This window comes from Megalops cyprinoides, chromosome 14 (assembly GCF_013368585.1).
Source record: "Megalops cyprinoides isolate fMegCyp1 chromosome 14, fMegCyp1.pri, whole genome shotgun sequence".
Classification (NCBI taxonomy): Eukaryota; Metazoa; Chordata; class Actinopteri; order Elopiformes; family Megalopidae; genus Megalops; species Megalops cyprinoides.
In genome coordinates, this window is record NC_050596.1 from 1,197,398 (window position 1) to 1,220,433 (window position 23,036).

Here is a 23,036-nt window from a genome sequence, read left to right on the forward strand (position 1 = left end):
TTACATTTCAAAAACCTGCAATTTCTAAAGGGTATGTAGACTTTTTATATCCACTGTATACATTCACAGACACACACAGACGCAGGACACTGCAAAAGACACTGTGTTAATGTATTCACAGAGCTCTTAATACGTTTCCAGTCTTGTGCATGTGAGATCATTGTTTTCAATGTCAACGTAAGTTATTTTATTTAAGTGAGCTTTGTAAAATGCAAGTGGCCAGCAGAGGCCAAACGCTTTGGACACATCATGCGCATTTGTCAGGCCTAACCTTTTAAGTCCTTTAAGGGGGCGTGGGGTGCGCTCAGCTGCATGCCTTGGCGGCTCGAGCCTCTCTGTGTTTGTGTGGAGTGAGGGGATGGCCCGTCTGACCTCTGCCCTTTTGTACTTGTTGGCGAGACTGGATTTGCAAAGGGCACCAGATGGAGAGGAAGTCTGGGCAAAGTATCCCACCCCCGAGCTCCGTGCCACTGGCATTTCCCTCTTTTTCCCTTTAGAGAACAAGCAAGGGCTTGTCTCCACGCTCAGCAAATCCCAAGATTCCATACCACAATACCGCCATTGTCGTCTCCTTGCCTCCATTAGTATTCAAAAGGGGTCACTTCTCCACCTCTTGAATTTACAAAATTAAGCATCTTAAGGGTTGCAAAGGAGGATTCAGTGACTTGAGGGATGCTGCAAAGCCTGCCTACTTGTCATATGGTGGGGGTCATTTCAGCTGAGGATGGCACTAAGATGTCCCTGCCTGTCCCTGAGATTCTAGGAGCTCAGTTTGATGCTTAAATAAGATCACAGAGATGATTACTCTAGATCACGTTTTTAAAAAGCACCATAACAGTGGAATTATGGGAAGGATAGTGAGAATTTCCTGTCACGGATAGCTCCACCTCTGTCCTGTCACTGTCTACCACAGAACCCTTTTATGTCCCTAATCCCTTTTATTAGGGGTCCAAGCACCGAAGGTGCTGGAACCCTCTTATTTTTACTTGGATTATTATTATTATTATTAGGAGCCAAGCACCGAAGGTAATTGTAATTGTTAGAATTTTTCACTATTATACTTTCTCCTCTGGGAGTCTATGGCAGCCCATAAAACCCCTTGGTGGATTTGTATGAAATTTGGCACATTGATAGTTTTTCCTCTGAATCCTTGGATCATGATGATTTGAATGCACCCACTGGTGTTAAAGTCTGCCATATTGGATTTTCCGCCATTTTGAATTTTTCAAAAAACCTACTTTTGCGAACTAGTCCTAGGCTGTTGATCCTATCACCACCAAATTTGGTACGTAACATCTACAGATGGGTGTGACTAAAAGTTATTCAAAGAATTTTGCTAGGGCAAACGATGTGGCCGCTGTTGACCAATGAATTTCCATGCCGAAGACACCAAAACAGGAAGTGAGCCATATGTCAGCAATGCTTGGTTGCCGTCAAGCCAAAATTGGTATACTTGATTGCCAGGGGGAATATTGGGTACCCACCAAGATTCATGAAATTTGGCCATATGGGGGCGCTATACCAGAAAAACAGAGAAAAAAATTCCTCCTGCACCTTTTGACCTATTGCCACAACTAACACACTAAATACTGTTGAAGAAACACTTGGACTTTCCATATTGGCCTGAATGTTAGACAGTGGTTTTTTTCTACTTCAGAAATTACATCTGAAAACTGGGGTTGTCTTACATGGGAGGACTAGACTTTTTAATGTCATTATACATTAAGAACAGCAGATGGTGCCATTTAACTGAGATTGTTGAGTGGTATTAGAAATCCCAGTAGACTAGTTTATTTTTACTTAAATGTGGTAATTTCATCTAAAAGATGTAGAAAATATATCAGAGTATTTTGTTTTATTCAGTGTATTTATTTCAGATTGAGATTTCCTTTATTGTCATTTGATCATGCACTTGCGTACAATCAAGAATGAAATGCAGTTTCTCCTACATCAACAGTGTATATAAATTACAAAGAGAATTAAAACAACATATATCCATAAACAATACACTCAGTTTTGTAAACATTTGGAGGGGAATAGCAGCATGACTCTATGGTGGCATGTCTTTATGGTATAGTTGGAGGGGAATAGCAGCATGTACTGTCAATAAATTATCTTTTTTTGTCTGTACAAAAAATGCCAGGTGCAGCATGAAATGGATTGCACTAGTGCAGAATAGTGTCTGTCTGGTCCTGTGGGGGGATTAATAGTTCAGTGAGGTGGGGGGGGGGGGGGGGAGAGCAAGAGTGTTCATGATCTTCACAGCCTGGGGTATGAAGCTATTTAGAACCCTGGTGGTATCAAATGAAATGATTTCTTTAAATAAATAAGATTTGATCTTCAAAAAGTCTTTTGCCAAAAAGGTGTTAAAAAATGAGGGGTCCTTTTCTAATCAGGGACATTTTACTATATTCAGCTAATATGGTATGTTCTCTGCCATTTTTCCCATGATTTTGGATTTTTTCAAATACACAAAAATTGCACTCCTCCAACAGTGTTGGCACTTATTGCATTGTCCCAAGAAGGCACACTGCATTTTATGGCACTGCTTATGTTTAAGATTGACATATACAGTGCTGTGCAAAAGTCTTTGCCCCCTTACTGATTTTTTACCTTTTTGCACCTTTGTCCCACTTAACCTTCTCAGATCATCAAACAAATTCAAACATTACACAAAGATAACCCAAGTATTAAAAAAATGCAGTTGTCCTGTTGTGATTTTATTTGTTAAGTGAAAAATCCTATCCAAACCTACATGATCCTCTGTGAAAAAGTAATTGCCCCCTTGTTAAAAGGTGAGATAATTGTGATAAATCCTATTATTGGGGAATGCTGAGTTCAATTTCATGGCCACACCCAGGCCTGATTGCTGCCAGACGTTTCCAATCAGGAGACCACTAACATAAAACCTGTCTGACAAGGTGAGGTAGGCCATACTGAACACACATCATCATGCCGCATTCCAGTGAGCTTCAAGAGCAAACAAGAAAGAAGATTATAGAGATGTCTCGGTCTGGGAAAGGATACAAAGCCATTGGTAAATGTTTGGGACTCCAGCGGAGCACTGTCAGAGCCATTATCCATAAATGGAGAAGGCATGGCACAGTGGTGACCCTTCCCAGGAGTGGCCGACCTAGCAAAATTACTCCAAGAGCACGGCGCAGACTAGCTGCAGAAGTCCAAAAGGATCCAAGAACCACGTCTAAACAACTGCAAGACTCACTTGCCACAGTTAATGTCAATGTTCATGACTCCACCATCAGAAAGACACTAGGCAAAAATGGCATCCATGGAAGAGTTCCGAGGCGAAAGCCACTGTTGACCAAAAAGAATATCAAGGCCCGACTCACTTTTGCCAAGAAGCATCTTGATCATCCCCAAAGCTTTTGGGAAAATGTCCTCTGGACTGACGAAACTAAAGTTGAACTTTTTGGGAGAAATGCATCCCGTTACATCTGGCACAAAAAGAACACTGCATTTGATAAAAAGAATATTGTGCCAACAGTGAAATATGGTGGTGGAAATGTGATGATCTGGGCTTGCTTTGCTGCTTCAGGACCTGGGCGACTTGCCATTATCGATGGAACCATGAATTCTGCTCACTACCAAGAAATCCTGGCAAAGAATGTTCGGCCATCAGTTCGAGACCTCAAGCTAAAGCGCACCTGGGTTCTGCAGCAAGACAACGATCCGAAGCACACCAGCAAGTCCACTTCTGAATGGCTAAAAAAGAACAAAATGAGGGTTTTGGAGTGGCCTAGTCAAAGTCCCGACCTGAACCCTATTGAGATGCTGTGGCATGACCTTAAAAAGGCTGTTCATGCCCGAAAACCATCCAATCTGGTTGATCTTAAACAATTTTGCACAGAAGAGTGGGCCAAAATCCCATCACAGCGATGTGAAAGACTCATCACCTCTTATCGCAAACGCTTGACTGCAGTTATTGCTGCAAAAGGCGGTTCAACCAGCTATTAGGTTTAGGGGGGCAATTACTTATTCACATGGGCCTAAGTAGGTTCAGATGTTTTTTTTCCCTTAATAAATGACATTGGCACTGAAAACTGCATTTTGTGTTTACTTGTGTTTTATCTTTGTATAATATTCAGGTTTGCTTGATCTGAAATGGATGAGCGTGACAAACGTGCAAGAAATGTCAGAAATTGGTCAGGGGGCAAATACTTTTGCACAGCACTGTATGTAGTGGGGGGCAGTGTGACGGTGCAAATGGGTAGCAGTACTGCATAACATTATGGAGGTTTCAAGTTTGGGGTACGTCTGCATTCAGTTTGTACCTTGTCCCTGTGTTCATCTGGCTTTCCTCTGGGTATTCTGGTTTTTCTACTACAGTCGAAACACATTCAGGTAATGTCAATTGGACATGCTATATTGCCCATAGGTGTGAGTGTAACAGTGGGTCTCAATGTCTCTGTTCAGCCTGTGATGAATTGGTGTCTTGGTCAGGGGTTGTTCTCATTAGTTGTCTACCTGGAGGCCCTGAGGTGCTTGGCCCCTTCATTGCTGCTTGCAGCTATATTTATTGTTATTAGGGGTTCAAGCACCGAAGGTGCTGGAACCCTCTTGTTTTTACTTGGATTACTATTATTATTATAATTAGGGGTCCAAGCCCCGAAGGTGCTGCTACTCTCGTTTTTACTTGGATTATTAGGGGTCCAAGCACCGAAGGTGCTAGAACCCTATTTTTTTACTTGGATTATTATTATTATTATTATCATTATTATTGTTATTATTATTATTAAGGGTCCAAGCACCAACGGTGCTGGAAGCCTCTTGTTTTTACTTGGATTATTATTATTATTAGGGGTGCATGTACCGAAGGTGCTGGAACCCTCTTGTTTTTACTTGGATTATTATTATTATTATTATTAGGGGTCCAAGCACCAAAGGTGCTGGAACCCTCTTGTTTTTACTTGGATTTATTGGACTTTGATTATTATTATTATTATTCTTCCGCCGCTTTTGCAATCTTGGCCATAAAACTAAAACCGTGCATCGAAAAGTCACCAAAATTGGTAGGAAGGTAGAGGGTCGTCTCCTGAACAACTGTTTCCAATATAGAATTTTGAACCATTTGACGAAAAGTCACGAACCTTGGTATACAGGTTCCCCTCCTCACATGGAACAACTTTGCCTCTTGAACCTTTCAAGTCTGCCATATTGGATTTTGAGCTAATTTGCATAATTATGATTTCAGCAAAAATGACATCTTCTCCTGAACGGTTGGGCCGATTTGCACAAAACTTGAAACACGTCATCTTGAACCAAATCCTGACTTAAATTGCGAAAAAGAAGCTGCTACATCAAAAAACTTGGCCTAATATGCAAATTAACCAAAAACATTCACTGTTGCATCAATCATTCTGAAATTTCTTGTGCACAATGACAAGGCCTCACTGATACGACAGTCCACATTTGAAAGCGATCCGTCAAAAAACACAGACTCCACAAGCGCTTGAACACGCCCATTTTTAACCCAAGTTTTAGTATGTGAAAAATATACTTAAAAATATTCTTCTCATGAACCGTAACTTCAATTGATTCAAAATTTCATTTGTAGGGTCTGTGATGGATGCTCTATCTAAATTGCAAAGGAATAGTCGCTACGTCAAATAACATGAGAGCTATGTGTCAATCAAATTGCAACGGTGACATAATGAATTTTTTGACATTTAATACTCATGTGCTTCTGAACCACTGTGCTGATCGGCACAAAACTTGGCACGTAAAATTCGAATCAAATTCTTAACACTAGTCTGTGAAAATCTTCATCACAGACTTTTGCTGCATGAAATTCAAGACCCCCAGGCAATTAGCTTATTTGTGCTTGGACCCCAGAATTGCTGCTTGCAGCTATATTTTGCTTTATGTTTATACATCTCCCCATTTATATTACACCAGAATAATGCAGATGCCCATTCAAATCCAGTGTTCTAACAGCGGCCCTCTTTGATCACGATCATAAATCCAGATTGCAGAAACTGCATACAAACCCCAGCACCGGCTCTCTGCAATGGACCCTAGCCCATGGTCGCATGATGCCATGCATTACTTCATTATCCAGCTTCCTCACTGACAACACACTAAAGGTCTGCATGACTTAACACTTTAGGATCTTATGCTGTATGTTACATCCTGGGACGTAGACTACTGTTCGCGTGTCTGCTCCCGCTCTTGCGCTGTTCCGCCCTCCGTTTTTTTTTCCTGCAGATTGGCGCCCCGCTGCGATTGGGTGAGGAACGAGTGGGAAGATTTTAAAGGAGGAAACCTCAGGATGGAGAGAGGGCTTCCCCTCTGATAGAGCCTACTCAATGATGCGCATTTGTGTGCGTGCACTCTCTGTTTTTGTGTATATTTGTAAAATAATGTAAATACCTTGTGTTACCGTTTTGTGGTTTAGCCAGCGGGTAGTAGGGGGTGGGTGCCGTTTTCTGTTGTTGATTTTTTTCTTTTTCTCCTGTTTTCGGATAGTTAGGGAGTCAGGGAAGAGATTGTATTTTGTTTTCTTATTTTCCTTGGTTAGGTCTTTGGTTAAGCTTTAAAAATCGGGAAGGAGCAGCTCCTAGCAGCTCAAAAGGCTGACCCTTCCCTGTCAACATGTTTTTCTGCCGTTGTTCCCTGCAATGAGCTGAAAACCAAAAAGGCAGCTTACTTTTATGATCATGGAATTTTGATGTGAAAATGAACACCGACTACGCAAGATGATATGGGGTGGAACACAAGTTATCAGCTTGTTGTTCCTGTCGGATATCGTCCACAAGTGCTGATTTTAACACATGATAATGCCTTGGCTGGTCATTTAGGGGTCCGGAAAATGTATCATCGGGTCGAAAGACGGATGTGTCGAAATATTGTCGTTCATGTCACACTTGTCAGTTGGCAGGGAAGCCTAATCAGGTGATTCCCCAGGCTTCACTGCACCCTATCCCAGTTATCGGGGAGCTGTTTGAGAGGCTTATTATTGATTGCGTGGGTCCCCTGCCTAAAACGAAATCAGGGCATCAGTATGTTTTGACCTTGATGTGTGCTGCCACATGCTACCCCGAAGCTGTGCCACTACACATGCTCAAGGCAAAGGCAGTTGTGAAGGCACTGGTGAAATTCTGTTCTACCTTCGGGTTACCTAAGGTCGTTCAAACGGACCAAGGTACAAATTTCACCTCTAAAGTGGGACGAGGGACTTCCCTTCGTTTTATTTGCCGTGTAGGAGTCTGTGCAGGAGTCCCTTGGTTTCAGTCCTGCAGAACTGGTATTTGGCCATACGGTTTGTAGACCGCTGAAACTGTTCCGTGAATCCCTGGTGTCTAGTGAAAATCGTGCTGAGCATAACGTGCTGGATTATGTAAGTTCTTTTCGCAAGCGGCTTCACAATGCTTGCGCTGCTGCGAAACAGTGTCTGGGACTGACCCAGTCCAAAATGAAAAGTCATTTTGATAAATGGATGAGGCGGCGAGACTTCTCGCCTGGCGACCAAGTCCTGGTTTTTCTTCCCATCCCTGGCTCTGCTCTGTGAGCCCGATTCGCTGGCCCTTACGTCATCGAGTCAAAACAAGTGCATTTTCATTCATTTCAGTCTACGTTTTCATATCACATATTTGGCTAAAATGGTCACTTCAATGGGGTGACCTGACCTGCATGCTTCACTCACACTTCTCCCTCAGAATGGGATATGAGACATATATCACAAGGGCCTGTAATACTGGGTACAGTGTACACTGCAGGCTCAGGGCAGCCTCTCTCCTCTCTCTCTTTCTCTCTCTCTCTCTCTCTCTCTGTCCTCCATCTCTCTTCCCCCCTACTGTTTTACCTCCTTCTCTCCCATTACCCCCTTTTAAACATACTCCTAGTATATACTCTCAATACCACCTTTTAATCTCTCTCTTATGTGCCCCCCCCCCTTTCTGCTGTCATGACCCCTTTCTCTCCCCTCTCTCTGACTGATGCCGCATCTCTCCTGTTACACCTCCATCACAGCAGCGACCAGCCTGTGTGTCAAAGTTTTTTATTTGACAAGGTACAATGTATAGTAAGCAGTGAAATGATGGTTGGCAACAGGGCAGATTGTGCAAAACTCACAACAGAGAAAAAAATATAATTTAAAGAAATAACTTAAGGAAGATATAAAACACAATAGAAAAATGTGAAAAGCATACAAAAATTTGCAAAACGAGGTCAGACTCCAGTATGTGCTGCATTTAGCGTTCTGATGGCTGGGGGAAGAAGCTCCTACAGAGCCTCTCAGTATTGGCCTTGAGGTTGTGGAGGCATCTGCCTGACTGCAGCCACTGAAAGAGTCCTTGGTTTGGGTGATGGGGGTCCTTCATAATCCTACTGGCTCTGGTGCTGCACCGCCTGATATACAAGTCCTGGAGGGGAGTTAGAACAGTCCCTGTGATGCGCTCAGCTAGTTGCACCACCATCTGCAGGGTCTTGCATCCTGCCAGAATGCTCTCGATGGCACCAGAGGAGAAGGTTTTTAAAATCTGTTTTGACAGTCTGAACTTCTTTAGCAGTCTGAGGTGATAGGGGCGCTGCCATTCCTTTTTCCCTGGGGGGCCTTTTGTCCCTCTCCCTGTGTCTCCATGTCTCCCCTCGGTCTACCTTCCTCTATGGCGTCTACTTGTGCACCGACTCCATGGGTGCTGAGACTAAAGAGAGGAGCTTACCACCTCAATTAACATGTTAAGCATATTACGGATGCGTGACCCAGTTGGGGAGGTGGGGTGAGGGGTGGATGCTGGTGCACACTCGTGGGCTTGTGCTTCACCATGCCAACAGGAGGCAGCGCTGTGTGTGAGGCTGAAGCCAAGCAGGCCTCAGGGGCCTTAGTAAAAAGCACACCTCCCCTGATAGGACTGATCGATGCTCCTGCCTTTCTGAGAGGGCGTTAAAGCTGGAGGTGTGTGGCCACCCTCATGCGTGCAAGGTGTCCCCGTGCGCTGGTGACGTCACGGGATGGGAGGTCATACCGAGGGGTCGGGTTTCCTGTGGACAGGTGAAGGCCTCCATGTGCCTCTATGTACCAAGCTGGGCAGCCCTCAACCAGTCCCAGCCAGTTAGAGGCATAATCTCCACTGCACCCCAACTCCACCCTTCACCCCCTCCAAAGTACCACAGTACCACTCTGGCTCCTTTTACAGTGACGGATGGGGGTCTCCTGTTATATGCATTACCGTGTGACCGCCCCTCATTATGAAACTGAAAGCACAGGGGTTCCTCCTCCCTCTAACTTTGATAACCAATAGCGCTTCTCCATTTAACAGTCCCAGTTGAGGAGTCGGGTCTCCGAAGCAAACAAGCCTGTTTTTTTCTGCTGGAGCTGACCCTATCCTTTAAGATGTGCTGACTGAGTAGGATACATATTACACTGCGCATGGGGACGGCTTTAGCAAACTCTCTCTCTAGGGGCACAGTCTGGGGACTCACCAGCCCTGTCAGACTAAGGAGCAGCAGCAGAGTTAACAGCTTCAGGACAGACCTGTGACTCACATGGTCCTGAAGGAGGCCACTGTACACCTACACACTGCTGTTAATGCAATAACATGGAGTTCAGTCTGTCCTTAGCCAGCTTGTCTCCACTGTGTGTGTGTGTGTGTGTGAGAGAGAGAGAAGGAGGAGGATGAAGGACACCCCTGCACGCGCACATTTCTGTGGAACACAATGTCAACATCCACTACAGTGGCGTACTTGAGACCCTGGCAGTATGAGCTGTGCCACTATAACTCGCCGGGAAGTGAACCCCTCATGTACACATATTTATCTGCTTCGAGGCTATATTTAACCCTAGCACTGAGGGAGGCTCTGCAGCCTGGAACACACACATACAGGCAGAGCAGAGAAGCCTGCTGAAGCACTCAGCAGCCACCATAAACATGTGCTATCTGTAGTTATGTCTTCATTTGTGTGTGCACGCTGCCACAATAGCAGGGGAATCCAGAGACAGGGCCTGGGAAGGCAGACCACCCCAACAGCTGCCAACTAAAGCCTCTTTCATACATGCACTGAACTTATCTAGCCATTACCCGGAGGAGCTGTATGTGAGAACGCAAATGTCCGAATCAGTTGGACTGGACATGAGACGAACTTCACTCTGCCAGCTCCCTAGTACAAAGTCCATCTAACGTCAGATTGAGTCCATGTTTGAATAAAGCAGGTCATGTTCCGGAGAATCCACGGCGAGTGAGTGGGTGTGTTGATGACGTTTCTATCGTGCGACTGGCGCGAAACCAGAAGAATACAAACATCTGCTTCATACTCTTTTCTGCGTGCCTGTATATTGCTTTCCACTCTTTTGTTGACATTGTGGATACGTCCAAATACATGCTATTTTGAGTGCAATGATCGTTAAAGAGATAGTTAGCTATAGCTATACTACCAAAACTTGTCTCTTACGATGATTAATAATGTTGGTTAGTAGTTTATTATCTGGTTAGTAGCTAGCTAAGCTGTAGCTAGGTAATAGTGATAGGTATAGTGAGATGAGGTGAACTGGTGACCTAACATTACATAGCGAACAACAAAAACTTACCTTCCTGGTATAATAAATGTATAATTAATAATTTTTGTGCACCATTTGGTTGGCTATGTGTGATATTTTTTATAGGCTACCCAAAAGTACAATAGCTATGTTCGCCTTCTCCTCCTCTGTGCCACATTATGTGCCCATACCACCGAAAGGTAAGACACTGAAAAGAAAAAACCTGAAAATACTTCAACTCTAGAATACTTTTCGTGAACTCATCAATACTTTTCACTCGTGAGAATGCAAGTGGCATCTAAATACCACGAGGAAATCTAAATCTGGACGTTTCTAAACTCGCAATGATTTCATGCGACAATGTAACATACTACAAATGTAATCATTAATGATCGCATACTGGGTACTACACTGTAAAATAGCATGCAGTACACAGTATATACTTGTGTAGTACGCAGTACACAGTATGCAGTAGGCGTTTTCGAATACAACCACTGTGATTTCTGCAGCATACTTTTTGCGTCATGTCCTGTCTCCTGCACGATCTACCCCGGCGCCACCCCTTGCCTAAACCAAACCGGAGTATTTCCAGTAGGTGAGAACGAGTTTGACACTGATAATCTCCTGTTGTATGCTACATGTGTGAAAGGGCAATTGTCCGGAGTTCATATGTGAAAACGGCTTAACAATCACCCTCTTCTCAAGGGAAAGGGCTCAGCGGTTTTGACCCAGTTTCAGCCGCTCCCCTAGCCATTCCCTCGGGTTTTGAATTCAATAGCACCCTTTCACAGACACCCCAACAACAAGACTCTCACTGAGCAGTCTCTTCTTCTCTTGTTTTTCCTGCATGTCACTTCCTCTCTGTATGTGTGGTTGAGTGGCCTATCATCACAGGGGGACTGTTGTCATCTTTGGAGTCAAAAACAGCCCTCGACTGGAGGTGGGAGGAGGCCTGGGGGGGGGGGGGGGTCAGCATTGTACACAACTGCAATGTTGTGTATGGGGAGCCTGCACAGTGGGTCAACATTGTCCCCAGACAACCCCAACATCACAATAGACTGTCTCCACATTTGCATTTACAAAATAATATTTAAACAGAAGAAAGAAGCATGTTCTGAGTGCCAAACAGAATAGCAAACCACTCATTAACCTTAAACGGCCAAAATCAGAGCTCTCTGTCAAGTGCTGTGCTGTCTGCCAGCACGCTGTGCAAGCCAGTCTTTATGCGGCTAATTACCCATCCTCAGACTGCAAACATAAACAGCAGCCCCAAGTGAAAAGACAAGATGGTGTAATTATAGGCAGCTACCTACTGCCACAAACCTGCACTGGAGATTCCATCCCACACAGCTGAGCAAGGGGTCTGGATGTGGTGGGGGTGGGGCAGGGCAGAGGGAATCCTTTTATCTTCTTGGGATCAGATGCTGGCTGCTTCCTGAAGACCGGCTTTCGGTTCCCACGGCAAGAGGGACCGCTCAGGGACGTGGTGTAGGAGTACAGGGTTTCCTGGAAAGGCCTGGTTATGTGGGGCCAAGGGCGTGAACAGCAGAATGTGCCCATTTGCCTGTACCACCCAAACCCGCAAAACACCCAGAAAAAAGTGGAAAGCTATCGCAATGTCAGAAGCGGTAATCTCATGCACGCAATTAGGGCCTAGCTGTGTATCACTGTGCATTCTGCTCATCCTGTCCCATGCAACGCACCTGCCCACCTCCGTTACAGGAGAAAGTGCTCATTTAAAATGCTGTCACAGCATGCAGGCATTTTCCCCAAGTTCCTGCAGAAATCCTGCGCTGATTTTATAATAGCGTGCCTTCATATTTCAGGGTTGAAATTGCATTTTAATCAACCCCCCCCCCCCCCAAGCCACATAGATTAAAGCTCATTTCTCACACAGGCCTGTAAATGGCCATGTGAATCTAACGTTGTGGTAATGTAACACTGCCAACCCTTCTCCTGCACATACGGGCCTCCACTGAATCCTGCCCTCTGATTACCACGTCGCGCCTATTGGGCCTGGAGCATCATAGGAAGACTGTAATGTGACAGGAGGGGTGGGGGGAAAGGACCACCCCGGCTAGACCTCTACCACTGCAGCAAGGATAGCCCAGTGCTCTCACAGAGGTGCTCTTCCATACCACTGCTGATCTCCCCCAGAACTGCGTGCAGGGATCACTTTGGGGAAGGCCGTCCCACTCCTCTTCTAGCTCACACTGCCCTCCGCTGACTCCAAACAAACCAAGCTGCTGAAACAATGTCTAATCCTCAGCAGAATGTAATCCTCCTTAACTCCCTGTACATGTGGGCAACACTTGGACCGTTTTTATCTCTGCCTAGAACATCTCGGCCTACTTCAGTGACCAAGAGCGCACTAGAGGTGTGGAAACTCTGACACAGGAGTCAGCGAGTAGCCGTGGGAGCTTCAGATATACACACACATATACACAAGCTGCTTTTCAGAGAGGGCCCACTTCCTGGCTGATGTACTTAATAATTAAGGTATTACTTTAAAATATTTTGGGGGTGAGCTTAGGGGGTGACCAGGAAGCCAAACCCCATCATTTCAAAGAATATATGCATGTGTACATGTGTATGTGTGTGTGTGTGTGTGTGTGTGTGCGCACATATCTGAGCGTGGTGTGCAAGCATCTGATTGCGTGTGTATTGACGTGTCAACGCGTTACACATTACACACACACATACATACAAGTCGGCACTAAATAAGTGAGGGGGATTAAGAATAAGATGAAACTGAATGGGGCTGAAGTTTTCCCCTTTTCTGCTTGCCCTCCAGTGCCTTTCTGTTGTGAAGCAGATGGTCAGCAGTCATTACTGCACTGTCAGGGGGCTGATGGGCCTGATACCCTGTGCTGCTCAGAGCAGCAAGTGCACAGCCCTGGCTCTGCCCTTCCTGAGCTGCCACTCTCAAAGAGGACCAAGACGCCAAAAATAGTGTTTACTTTCTCTTCTGCCTAGGCCTGCACCAACCACCTGACATGAAGGAGAGACAGGGAGGGTGAGTATATCAGAAAGAAGACTCCCAAAATAGGTCTTCCCTGCAAAGGGATCCTCTGGCACATTAGTAATCTTTTGAGCCCTTTATCTGCTGGGGATGGGGTAAAAGGTCACCCGTTTGATTTGCAGCACTGTGGGGGTGGGGGATGGGGGTGATGCAGGGGCGGTGTGCTCTGGAACTATTAGCATTTCCCTGACATGGGGCTGTCTGGGAGGAAGAGATAAAAACAGACTGCTGCTGAGCAAAAAAGCATCATCAGCTGCCCTCAACTGTCGGTGAACACTGGTAAACACAGACAGCGGCCACTCGCAAATTTTTAGCTGTCGGCAGCACACCTGGAGCCCAACTCTGCAGTGGGCCAGACAGGCTTTAGGATTAGTGGAGGGGGCTGCACGAGCACCTTAGTTTCCAAGCGGCACAGTGGCTTGTTAATGACAAGATGCTAAATGCCTGGGCCAAAATGCGGAATCTGTGAGAGCCGCAGTTACGCAGCAGCATATTCCTGCCCCTTGTTTGTCTACTCCATTTTATTTGTTAAAGCAGGTATCCACACGATAGCTGGATAGCGCCCTAAACACTGCACCAGTCATTCACTCAGATCTTTTGTTGTGAGGAATGCTGTAAACAACCAATTGAGTTCACAGGCAACGCCTTCCCAGAATGCACCTGGGTTCCTCTCTTCCGTATACCTTTTTTTTTTTTTTTGAAACACCTCAGATCCACTGTTTTCCTCCTTGCCCGCACAGGTGAGCATGTCTTTGAACCGTGCTCCTCTCTGATCTTGCTTACAGTATGAGGTAGCCGGTGCTCTTACCATAGCTAGGCCATTATTTTTTGTCTTGAGCGGTGCAGGCTAAGCACTTTGAGTCTCCACGTCCCCTGGCTTGATGAGCTGTACCTTACACTCAGCTCTGAAAACCACCTGTCACTACCACCGGTGTGTTTGTGTACGGAGCTGCAGCACTCGCCCTCTTGGACATTTTGAGACACGTACAGACAGAGCAAAGCAAGACAAATCTGGCTTTAATGCTTATCAAGATTTTGTTCCCCTTGCTTTTTAAACCAAAATCATTTGTTTGAGTTACGCTTTTTGCATTATGGCTTCTGAATCATGCTTTCTACTGTATAAATAATTGACTGTCAAGATTTATAGTGTCTCTCCAATTAGATGTTTCCTTAAAACAAAAAACAAAAAAAACCAAAGTACAGTGTAGTTACTTAATATGAAAGTTAAATATATACAAAATGGTGGTGGTGGTGGTGTGTGTGTGTGTGTGTGTGTGTGTGTGTGTGTGTGTGTGTGTGTGTGTGTGTGTGTGTGTGTGTGTACCTGTCGTACCCGGAGTACCTGTCGACTGATAAACAACTGACTCACTTGTTTTAATCAAGGAGTAACTGTCATCACGATGTACAGCAAAGACAGCCTCGAGGCATCTCGACACTATGCCCGTTTGGACACGAAAAGTTACGCCACTGCACACACTAGCCTAGCGGTAAAGGAGTCCTTTAGGTCATCCTCCTTCTCGTCATCACCCGCTTCCATTACTGCTAGTTTAATTCATAGCTGCCGGAGAAATAAGTGTGCGTAAAATAATCGCATATACAAAATATGGCAGTAAGATATTTGAGTACGAGGCTTTCCAACTAATTAATGATACAGCTTTCATCCAGTACAGTAAGTAGCTTGTTACAGCTCCTTAATGTAGTGAGTGAACCGGCCCCTCCAACGCTATTTATTAATGTAGAACTGTATAACGCGGTTCAGCATGGAGGATGACATTAGACGTTTGAAATACCCCATCATAAAGCCCTAGCCGTATCAAATTATGAATCGACTGAAAACAAACCACATTTCTGATACACATTCCACAGCAAACTACAGTTCAAAGTCAGGATGATACACCACTAAAACATGATGCGCAAGATTAAACGTAATAGTGAGAAGTGAATTATGTACTTGAATGAAAAGGCGTGTGTGTGTGTGTTTGTTTGTGTGTGTGGTGGGGGTGGGGGGCAAGAGAGAGAGAGAGCCTGCACGTTCATCGCCTGTAACACGATTTAAGTCGTACATTCCACGTTGTTGCCAGCTACACTGCTCCGGTGGATCATGTGTAGTTCACGGGAAGTGTAATGTGTTTTATTTTTCAGCAACCACCAGTACAAATTCATTCAAATGTTACATATCCAAGCGGTCCGTAACCACCCCTGAAGATATGTTAACTGTTTCCACTACGGTACATCCAGGTTCTATATACGGTACAGAAGCATTAACTAATGTAAGCCAAAATAACTGCGTCACGGCATTAGATAAAACCACAGGGATCACCCTGAATAAAGGTGACACCCTGAGCGTGTCCTAGCACAACTAGCTTTGCACGCCTCAAGCTTGTTGTCCCCGACATTTTCAATCCAAAATTATATTTTATTGAGCGTTTAAATATGACTAATACCATCTGGACAGCCACACTAACGTTCAGTACAGCACCGAGGATGATGCGTTGATTTAACATGCAGTGCTACGATGTGTATTTCACATGTGTATGTTTACTACAACAGCCTGATGGTCCAACCAGGTAGTCACATTTGGAAATCAAATGGAACAGGTCAATCTACCGAACCATCAAACGCCATCACAGTCAACCAGTCAGTACAGTGTAACGTAAACATACATGTCTGTCGAGGTTTCATTTTGAATTAATGTTTTCGCTGCCGCCAACCAAAATACCTGAAAATATGAAGGCTACACCCTGAATCGTAGTCCCGAACGCTTACATAACTTAATTTTAACTACAACACAACGCTCACGCCTTAAAATTTCACAGGGAAGAGCCTTGAGCACAACGCCTACAGCATTACATAACTTTGTCCATCTTATTATTGGTTTTATCTTGCCATGATTTATACCAGTACCTTGACTCAAACAATACAGACTATTAACATATTAGAATATTAGAATAGAATATTAACTATTAACATAAGTAAGCAACCCCAGCTCAAATGCCAAACACAATAAATATTTTATGGCAAGAGCCACTGCATGGTATATTTTTCTGCTTCAGTTGACTGTCAGGGCACTGCTACAGCAACACCTTAAGTTCGAAGAAGACAGTGACCATAGCTATCACTAATAAAATTATAAAACCGGAAAAACACTAGCATCATTGAACGCAGGCATATAATACTCATTGTCAAAGTGCGAATTACCACAGCGTTTTAAAAATCAGTAAAGTGCACAACTTTGAGGCTAAACAAATGAGGCTATTTTATTTAGGTTTCCATCGGACGAGCCTAAAGTATGACACAATCAAAGCAAATCCATAAAATCGATTTTCTGTGAAGCTATAAATACATATTGCATCCAGTACCCAAAAGAACCAAACACAAATTTAACAGGTGGAGCAGCAAACGAAGCACTTCATACTCGCTGATGGTCGCTCAAAAACACACCGTCATTAATTCAGTAAAACTTTAAAAACAAGAGATAACTCAATGAGAATGGCCCAGAATGGAGAATGTATAGCCTTCACTCACCTTTAACTGTGGCAGCAGTCTCCTTGAATCCCAGACTAACATAAGGAGTGACATGAATCCCATTAATGCCCCCTTTGCAGTAACTGGCAGCTTTGAGTCTAGCAAGACCCTCACAGTTCTCAAGATTTCCATCCATCAGGTTTAAGGCAAGATAGTTAAGTCCATTTTGGAATCCTGCTGAAGTCTTCCGGCACATGGGGCTCCCGTACTCATCAGAGCCCTTGTTGTTCCGGATCGAAACATTCTCCACTGAGGCAGAGCTGTGCCTCTTGGGGTCATGGGCGAAGGAGGGAAAGACAGGCGTCACCATGGTGGTGGAGGAGAAGGTTTCAGAGCTGTGCCGCCTCCGCCCCTGAAGGTCAGCCCGGATCACCTTGGCCCCCCGGTCTGGATCCACAGGAGTGCAGGGCACCAGGAATACCTCTAGCCCTGGGGCACCCTCGTTGGTGAGTGTCAGCCCCTCCACCCCATTCGTAGGGCTGTCAGTCTGGGCATTCTCGACTGGCTGTGAAGCAGAGGGGAGGGGGGTGATGGTGATGCCAAGGACCATCTCTGTGTGATTATCCTTCGTACCGCCAGGGAGGTGTGCAGAGCCCACATGGGCTTTGGGGTAACCCCTCTCCCCCGGCTGGAAGGGACATGGCGACAGCTTCAGCATGGAGCCAGGAGGGCTCACAGGGGCGTCATCTCCTGGTTTGGGCAACTGTGTGTTCAGATCAATGTTCATGTAATCAGAGAGAGGGGACCTCCGCTGGCCACTGGACCCCAGTGAATAAGCTGGACTCTCCATAGACATAGAGGGCCGGGAACATCGCAAGGTGTCGCTGAAATCTATTTTAATGTATTCCCCAGGGCTGTTTTCAGTGGGCAAAGGGTGCTCGTTCATACCTGGCAAAGTCATCAGTGTGTCCAGAATCAGCCTGGAAGGTCTGCTGGTTCTTCCCCTGTGCAACAGCATCTCAGTCCTGCCCTGCCTCATGGGTGAGGGCGAGTGGCCAGCACCCACAGCTGATGCAGCGGACACCATGCAGTAGCCAGACTCCTCCGTGATCTTCTGGTTCTGCAGGTTCATCAGTACGTACTGGTCGCTGTCTCCGTTTTGGGGGGCCTGCATTTTGTAGGCACGAGGCAGCGAACTGTACGAGTAGGGAGGGGGTCTCAGGGGCTCGCCAGGCAGGGAGCTGAGGAGGTAGTTGGAGGGTGTCAGAGCAAAGCAGGAGTCCACGGGTGACATGTTCATGTATTCGTGACTGGTCAGCTTTCCGTCCGCACTCTCCACTGACAGGTTGGAGCCGCACCACATGTGCATGTAGCCACTGTCATCCAGGGAGCAGCTGCCAGGGGAGTTGGTCCTGGACCTGCCCCCGGCTGTCTGGGGGTGCGAGTGTGGGTTGATGATCTGCTTGGGGGCAGAGACACACATGGGACTCATGGGCACATAGTTCTCTTTCTTCCCGCCCTGTGGGGCCATCCAAGGCATCATGGGCATGTACCCATCATTGCCCAGGTTGCTGCCCGAGCCTTTCAGTGACCCGATTTCAACGTCCCCATAGTCCTCAGGGTAGGTGACTTTCGGCGAGGCAGTGTGCGAGCTCTGCCCCGAGTGGCCGTTGATGTGAGTTGCCCACATCAGGGTGTACTCGTCCAGCGAGGTGGAGGACACCTGCTGGGGTGCCCTCTGCTGAGGCGGCGTGGTGAGGGAGTACGTCCTCTTCCTGTATGTCTTGTCCAGGTCCAGCCCCTCCTCTCTGGAAGTCTTCTGGTAGCTGTGGTTGAACAGGCTGCCTCCCGGCCGCTCCATGCTCATGTACCCATATGCACTGACGCCCTCGTGGGACGGGGGTGTGTCGGCCATGGACTCGGGCATGTTGCTTCTGTTGGCCATGTGGTGTCTGACCTCACCAGGGCTGGAGCCATAGTCATCGCAGGATATGAAGCCGGCCTCACTTGGAGACCCAGAGACTGAGGCGATGCCACTAGATGCCCGCTGGATGGTTTCAGAGGCAGAGCCCATGCCGCTGCTGGAGGACAGGCTGACGGGGCTGACAGCAGGGGGCGGGGAGTGGGACACGGGCATGGATATGGATTTGCTGTGCTGGAGAGAGGAGGACCCGAACACCTTGCACGGCCTGGCTGTGACTGTGTTGGACCGGCTCAGATGGATCCGGTTAGCACTGGGGCTGATAGGGCTTCCGTTCAGGGACATGGGTCTGGTCATGGTACCGTCCCCCTCGCTGGCGGTTCTTATCCGACAGGAAGTGAACTTAGTTACGGGAGATGTGGCTGCCGTGCTGTCCGTCCTTGACCTCCGAAGCAGCCCCGTCTGACTCGGGGGCAGGTTGTTCAAGTGCCGCCTCGCGGGCACGGAGATGGGGTTCGTACCGGAGGATTGACTTTTACTGCGCGGTCTGAACTCCGACAGCTCTTTCATTGCTTTCATGGCTTCCAAAATAGTCTCGTGTATGTTTTGTGCCACCACGGAGTCGTCTGCCTGCATCCACAGCTCGCCGGGTCCGATGGAAGCGGACCTGCCCACTTCGATAAAGAAAAAGCTGTCTGAATGGCCACATCTCCGGATATTCATGAGCTGCACACTAACAGACGCGACCTCCGAGTTCAGTTTTACGAAGCTAATTGTCCGGCAGGATAGACACAGCCTGTACACCCCCGTTAAATTCTTACTCTGACCCAGTCCTTTGGATTTTAAATTTACTTGCCATACCTCCTTATAAGCGGCATTCGATGGTGTGATAATACCGTAGTTCGCTTCCTCGAATCCCACCAAAGAAGACGCCGAATTAGACGCAGATCCGTCATACACTTTCCCCTCATTCATTAAATCTGTTAAGACTGTGTACCAGTTTTCTTGCTCCTGCTCGTTGTCAGCAGCTACGGCAAAATACTCGTCCTTGGTGTAAAGGGCGATCAGATGTTTGTATTTAGCGTCTGCTCGCTTGTTGATATTGAGGCAAGAGTCCAGAGGAATAACTCTCTTAGCAGCCGACTTGTTTTTCCATTTCTTTTCGCTCTCGTAATATTCCAGTCTGGCAGGAAAGCCCTCGCTCTGTTCCTTCAGCACGAAAAACCGCTTGTGTCCGTGCTTCTGTTTCCTAAGGTATCCACATTTCTTAATGTTGTTATTATTAATATTCACATTAGAAAACATGGGTCCTCCTGTCGTTGGCGGACTCTCCATTCTGACGTCCTTAACTCTCACTTTCTTTTAACTTGTTGTATGTTCCGTCCTGAAGCACAAATAAACAGCTGGACTGTTTCTCTTTGCGCTATTTCAGTGCCGGCGCCGTGCTCTCCATTCGGTATCTGTAACAGTTTAACAGTAAATAACACATAGGCTAGCACTGAGTGACTGAACGGAACAGAAAAACAACATGTGACGTTCTACACATCCAACGTTAGTTACAAAAAAGGGAACTAAAAAAGACACTCATACAGAGGCGGTGCAACCTTCAGGGGGGCGTACCCATCATGACGCCTATTTGATCATCTCATTCGGCTCATTGGTCGAACTGACAGATTGATAGGAACGCAAACCCGTCAAACGACAAAATACCTTCCATGATAAAGTATTCGCTCCTCCTCTTCTCCCAAAGCTTAAGGTACAGTGAACCTAATTTATCCGTAGTTATCCGTAAATTTCAGCTGTGCCCTCTTCCCCAAACCGTATACCCTGGTGCTTGTTGATGCAAAATAACTGATTACTTTCCAGCTAAGAGACAAACAATACTTATACTGGACTTACTGGACTTAAAGGCAGCTTTTTCACATAGAAAATAGCAACAGAGTAACATCTGATTTAAGGAAATACGGACATTCCTCTGGGAATATCCTAAAATGTGTGTGCTAAAACATGGTAGTACGTAGCCTATTTATGTAAAATACTTATGGCCGTATCATCAGGTATGGAGTATTTTTTTTCCGAAAAACGACGCACACTTGCTTTAAATATGTAAGACTGAGAAATGTTTGTGTTATTATGAGTCATACAACATCTTTTCAATGCAAATGCGCGAGCAGGATTGAAATGTGAGTGCGTCGTGATGTAGCCTACTCAGCGGGAATTGTTTTTGTCAAAATTGTTATCGAGATCATTGATAACATGCTGGTGTTTATTCTGTTGGGCAAATAAAGTACTACTAACAATATGTGTAATATATTAATTATTATAAACGAAATGTGCGTGTCAATTGAAAGCCACCAACAACCAACACAGTAACATACAGATGTTTGTGGGAAATTTCCTACTGAAAGTGTATAATTTATCAGTGTCGAGTCAGCAAATCCGATGAAAAGTTATAAGAAAATGCTAGTGCCAAATAGTGATTCGTATGCTTCGGGGATGTCGGTTCAAATCGCCAGAAAATTGTAAGTGGCGTGAAGTTCGCACACAACGCAAATAACTGCAATAACCGCGGCGCTATGTGTGGACAGTAAGGCGGCCGAATTATTTTTCAGTAGCGGGGTTTCAGTTGTAAACAATTATTACTACGATGACAGCAGTGCACTCTGCTGCATCGTTCAAAATTGGCATTCGCTTGCGTTCTCGTTAAACATTTCGTCCTTAATTTAAACATGCATGTTTTAATGCTGAGAAAGTCATTGGAGTTACTGTCTTTGGATCAAACGACATCATTAAGATTCAGAACTGTAAACAACCGGGAAGTTATGTGGCTTACACGTTACACAACGCGCCTGGTGGTCCATTTTAGAGCGATTTAGTTGCACGCCACTGCCTCTAGTGCCTCTAGCGTTTCCGACAACCGTATTTGTATGATTGCTGCACTTGCAGTATGACGATACTTGAGGCGGATTTTCCGCAGCTGAGTGAGGAAATTTGTTGCTTTTTGTTTGACAGTATCTTTTTTGAGCGGAGATACACTTTAAAGTAGCTCATGTGCTATGGAAATGGATGTTGTAATATGTGTGTTAGCTTCTTAATGAATACATTGCAAGTCATCTTACAGAAATCACGAATATGATACAACAGTTTTTTTTCGCTTGGCACCTGACGTGTCAGAGGATGCTCGAATGCGTATGAGAAAGCGGTCTTTTCTGGTCTTGAGGGGGTTGTTTTGTTACTGTAGGTGCGTATGTGCCACTGAAGCCAACAATGCCGCCCCCACCGTTGCCTTTTAATCTGTTATCCACGCAGATGCCACTCAAGAGTTCCTCGCAAAGGAAAACACTACTCATATGCACGATGATGTAAGATCATATTAAACCACCCACTGTATGTTCACGCTCCACTCCATCGCCCGCTACGTAGTTGTATTTGAAATAGCAAAGGCTGCGTCGTTTTTTGGAGTTGTGTCACTTATGACTCGGAAGCTTTGTAATATTTCGTGCCCGGCAGCTCTTACGGAGCCTCTCCTATCTTTAACCCCTTCGCGGCAGTGCAGCACTTCAATAATAAGCTCTAATGACTAAGTACAGCTCACATGCAGCCAACACGTGTACTTATCTACGCTTATAAATTAAAACAGTTGCCAATGAAATACCAATGACAGATTAAAACTGTGGCTTCACAGCATTGCTCCCTCTACAACATTAGTGCACAAACTCAGGTGCAGTTCTGTAAGCAGCTATGTAATATCCAATAAATTGGACCTAAGTTGCTTATTCAGCATTTGGTGTGAACGCTGTCCCAGGCGAAAAGGTCAATTGTATACAGCAGCACAAGGTCAACGACACCAGCAAAGCACTGATTTGACAGATACAGCCATACAATAGAATCATTTGAATGTGTGACAGTCCCTAATGGACTCTCCATGGCCCATGAATACCTCAGTTATATTCAGCCCCAGTTGTTGTCTTGGTGAATTGGATGTGTGTGGGGACAAAGGTATTGGTGGTGTGTTTATTCTATGCACTACATAGATATCTGCTTGTCCCGAGTCCAGTTTTTGAGGTATTTGCAAGGCCAGGTGCTTCCCAGACCTCTTGATCAGTATTCAATGACAACTTTTGGCTATGCTGTGT

The 23,036-nt window shown here is 45.7% G+C and overlaps 1 protein-coding gene across 14 annotated transcripts in view; it reads right to left on the reverse strand.

Annotated features, from left to right (window-relative positions):
* Positions 1–20,436, reverse strand: part of LOC118788792 (insulin receptor substrate 2-like) — a 95,643-nt gene extending 75,207 nt beyond the window's left edge. For 12 of the 14 annotated variants that reach the window (XR_005005435.1, XR_005005437.1, XR_005005440.1 and 9 more), the window contains exon 1: positions 17,040–20,436. Coding sequence is in view for 7 of the 14 variants with exons in the window: in XM_036544872.1 (XP_036400765.1) it covers positions 17,040–20,235 (3,196 nt within the window). In the remaining 7 variants the exon portion in view is untranslated. Of the gene's footprint in view, positions 1–11,870; positions 12,057–17,039 lie in introns of those variants that run through there. The other 2 variants (XM_036544877.1, XM_036544876.1) reach the window with 2 other exon arrangements.
* Between the last annotated feature and the right edge of the window lie 2,600 nt (positions 20,437–23,036).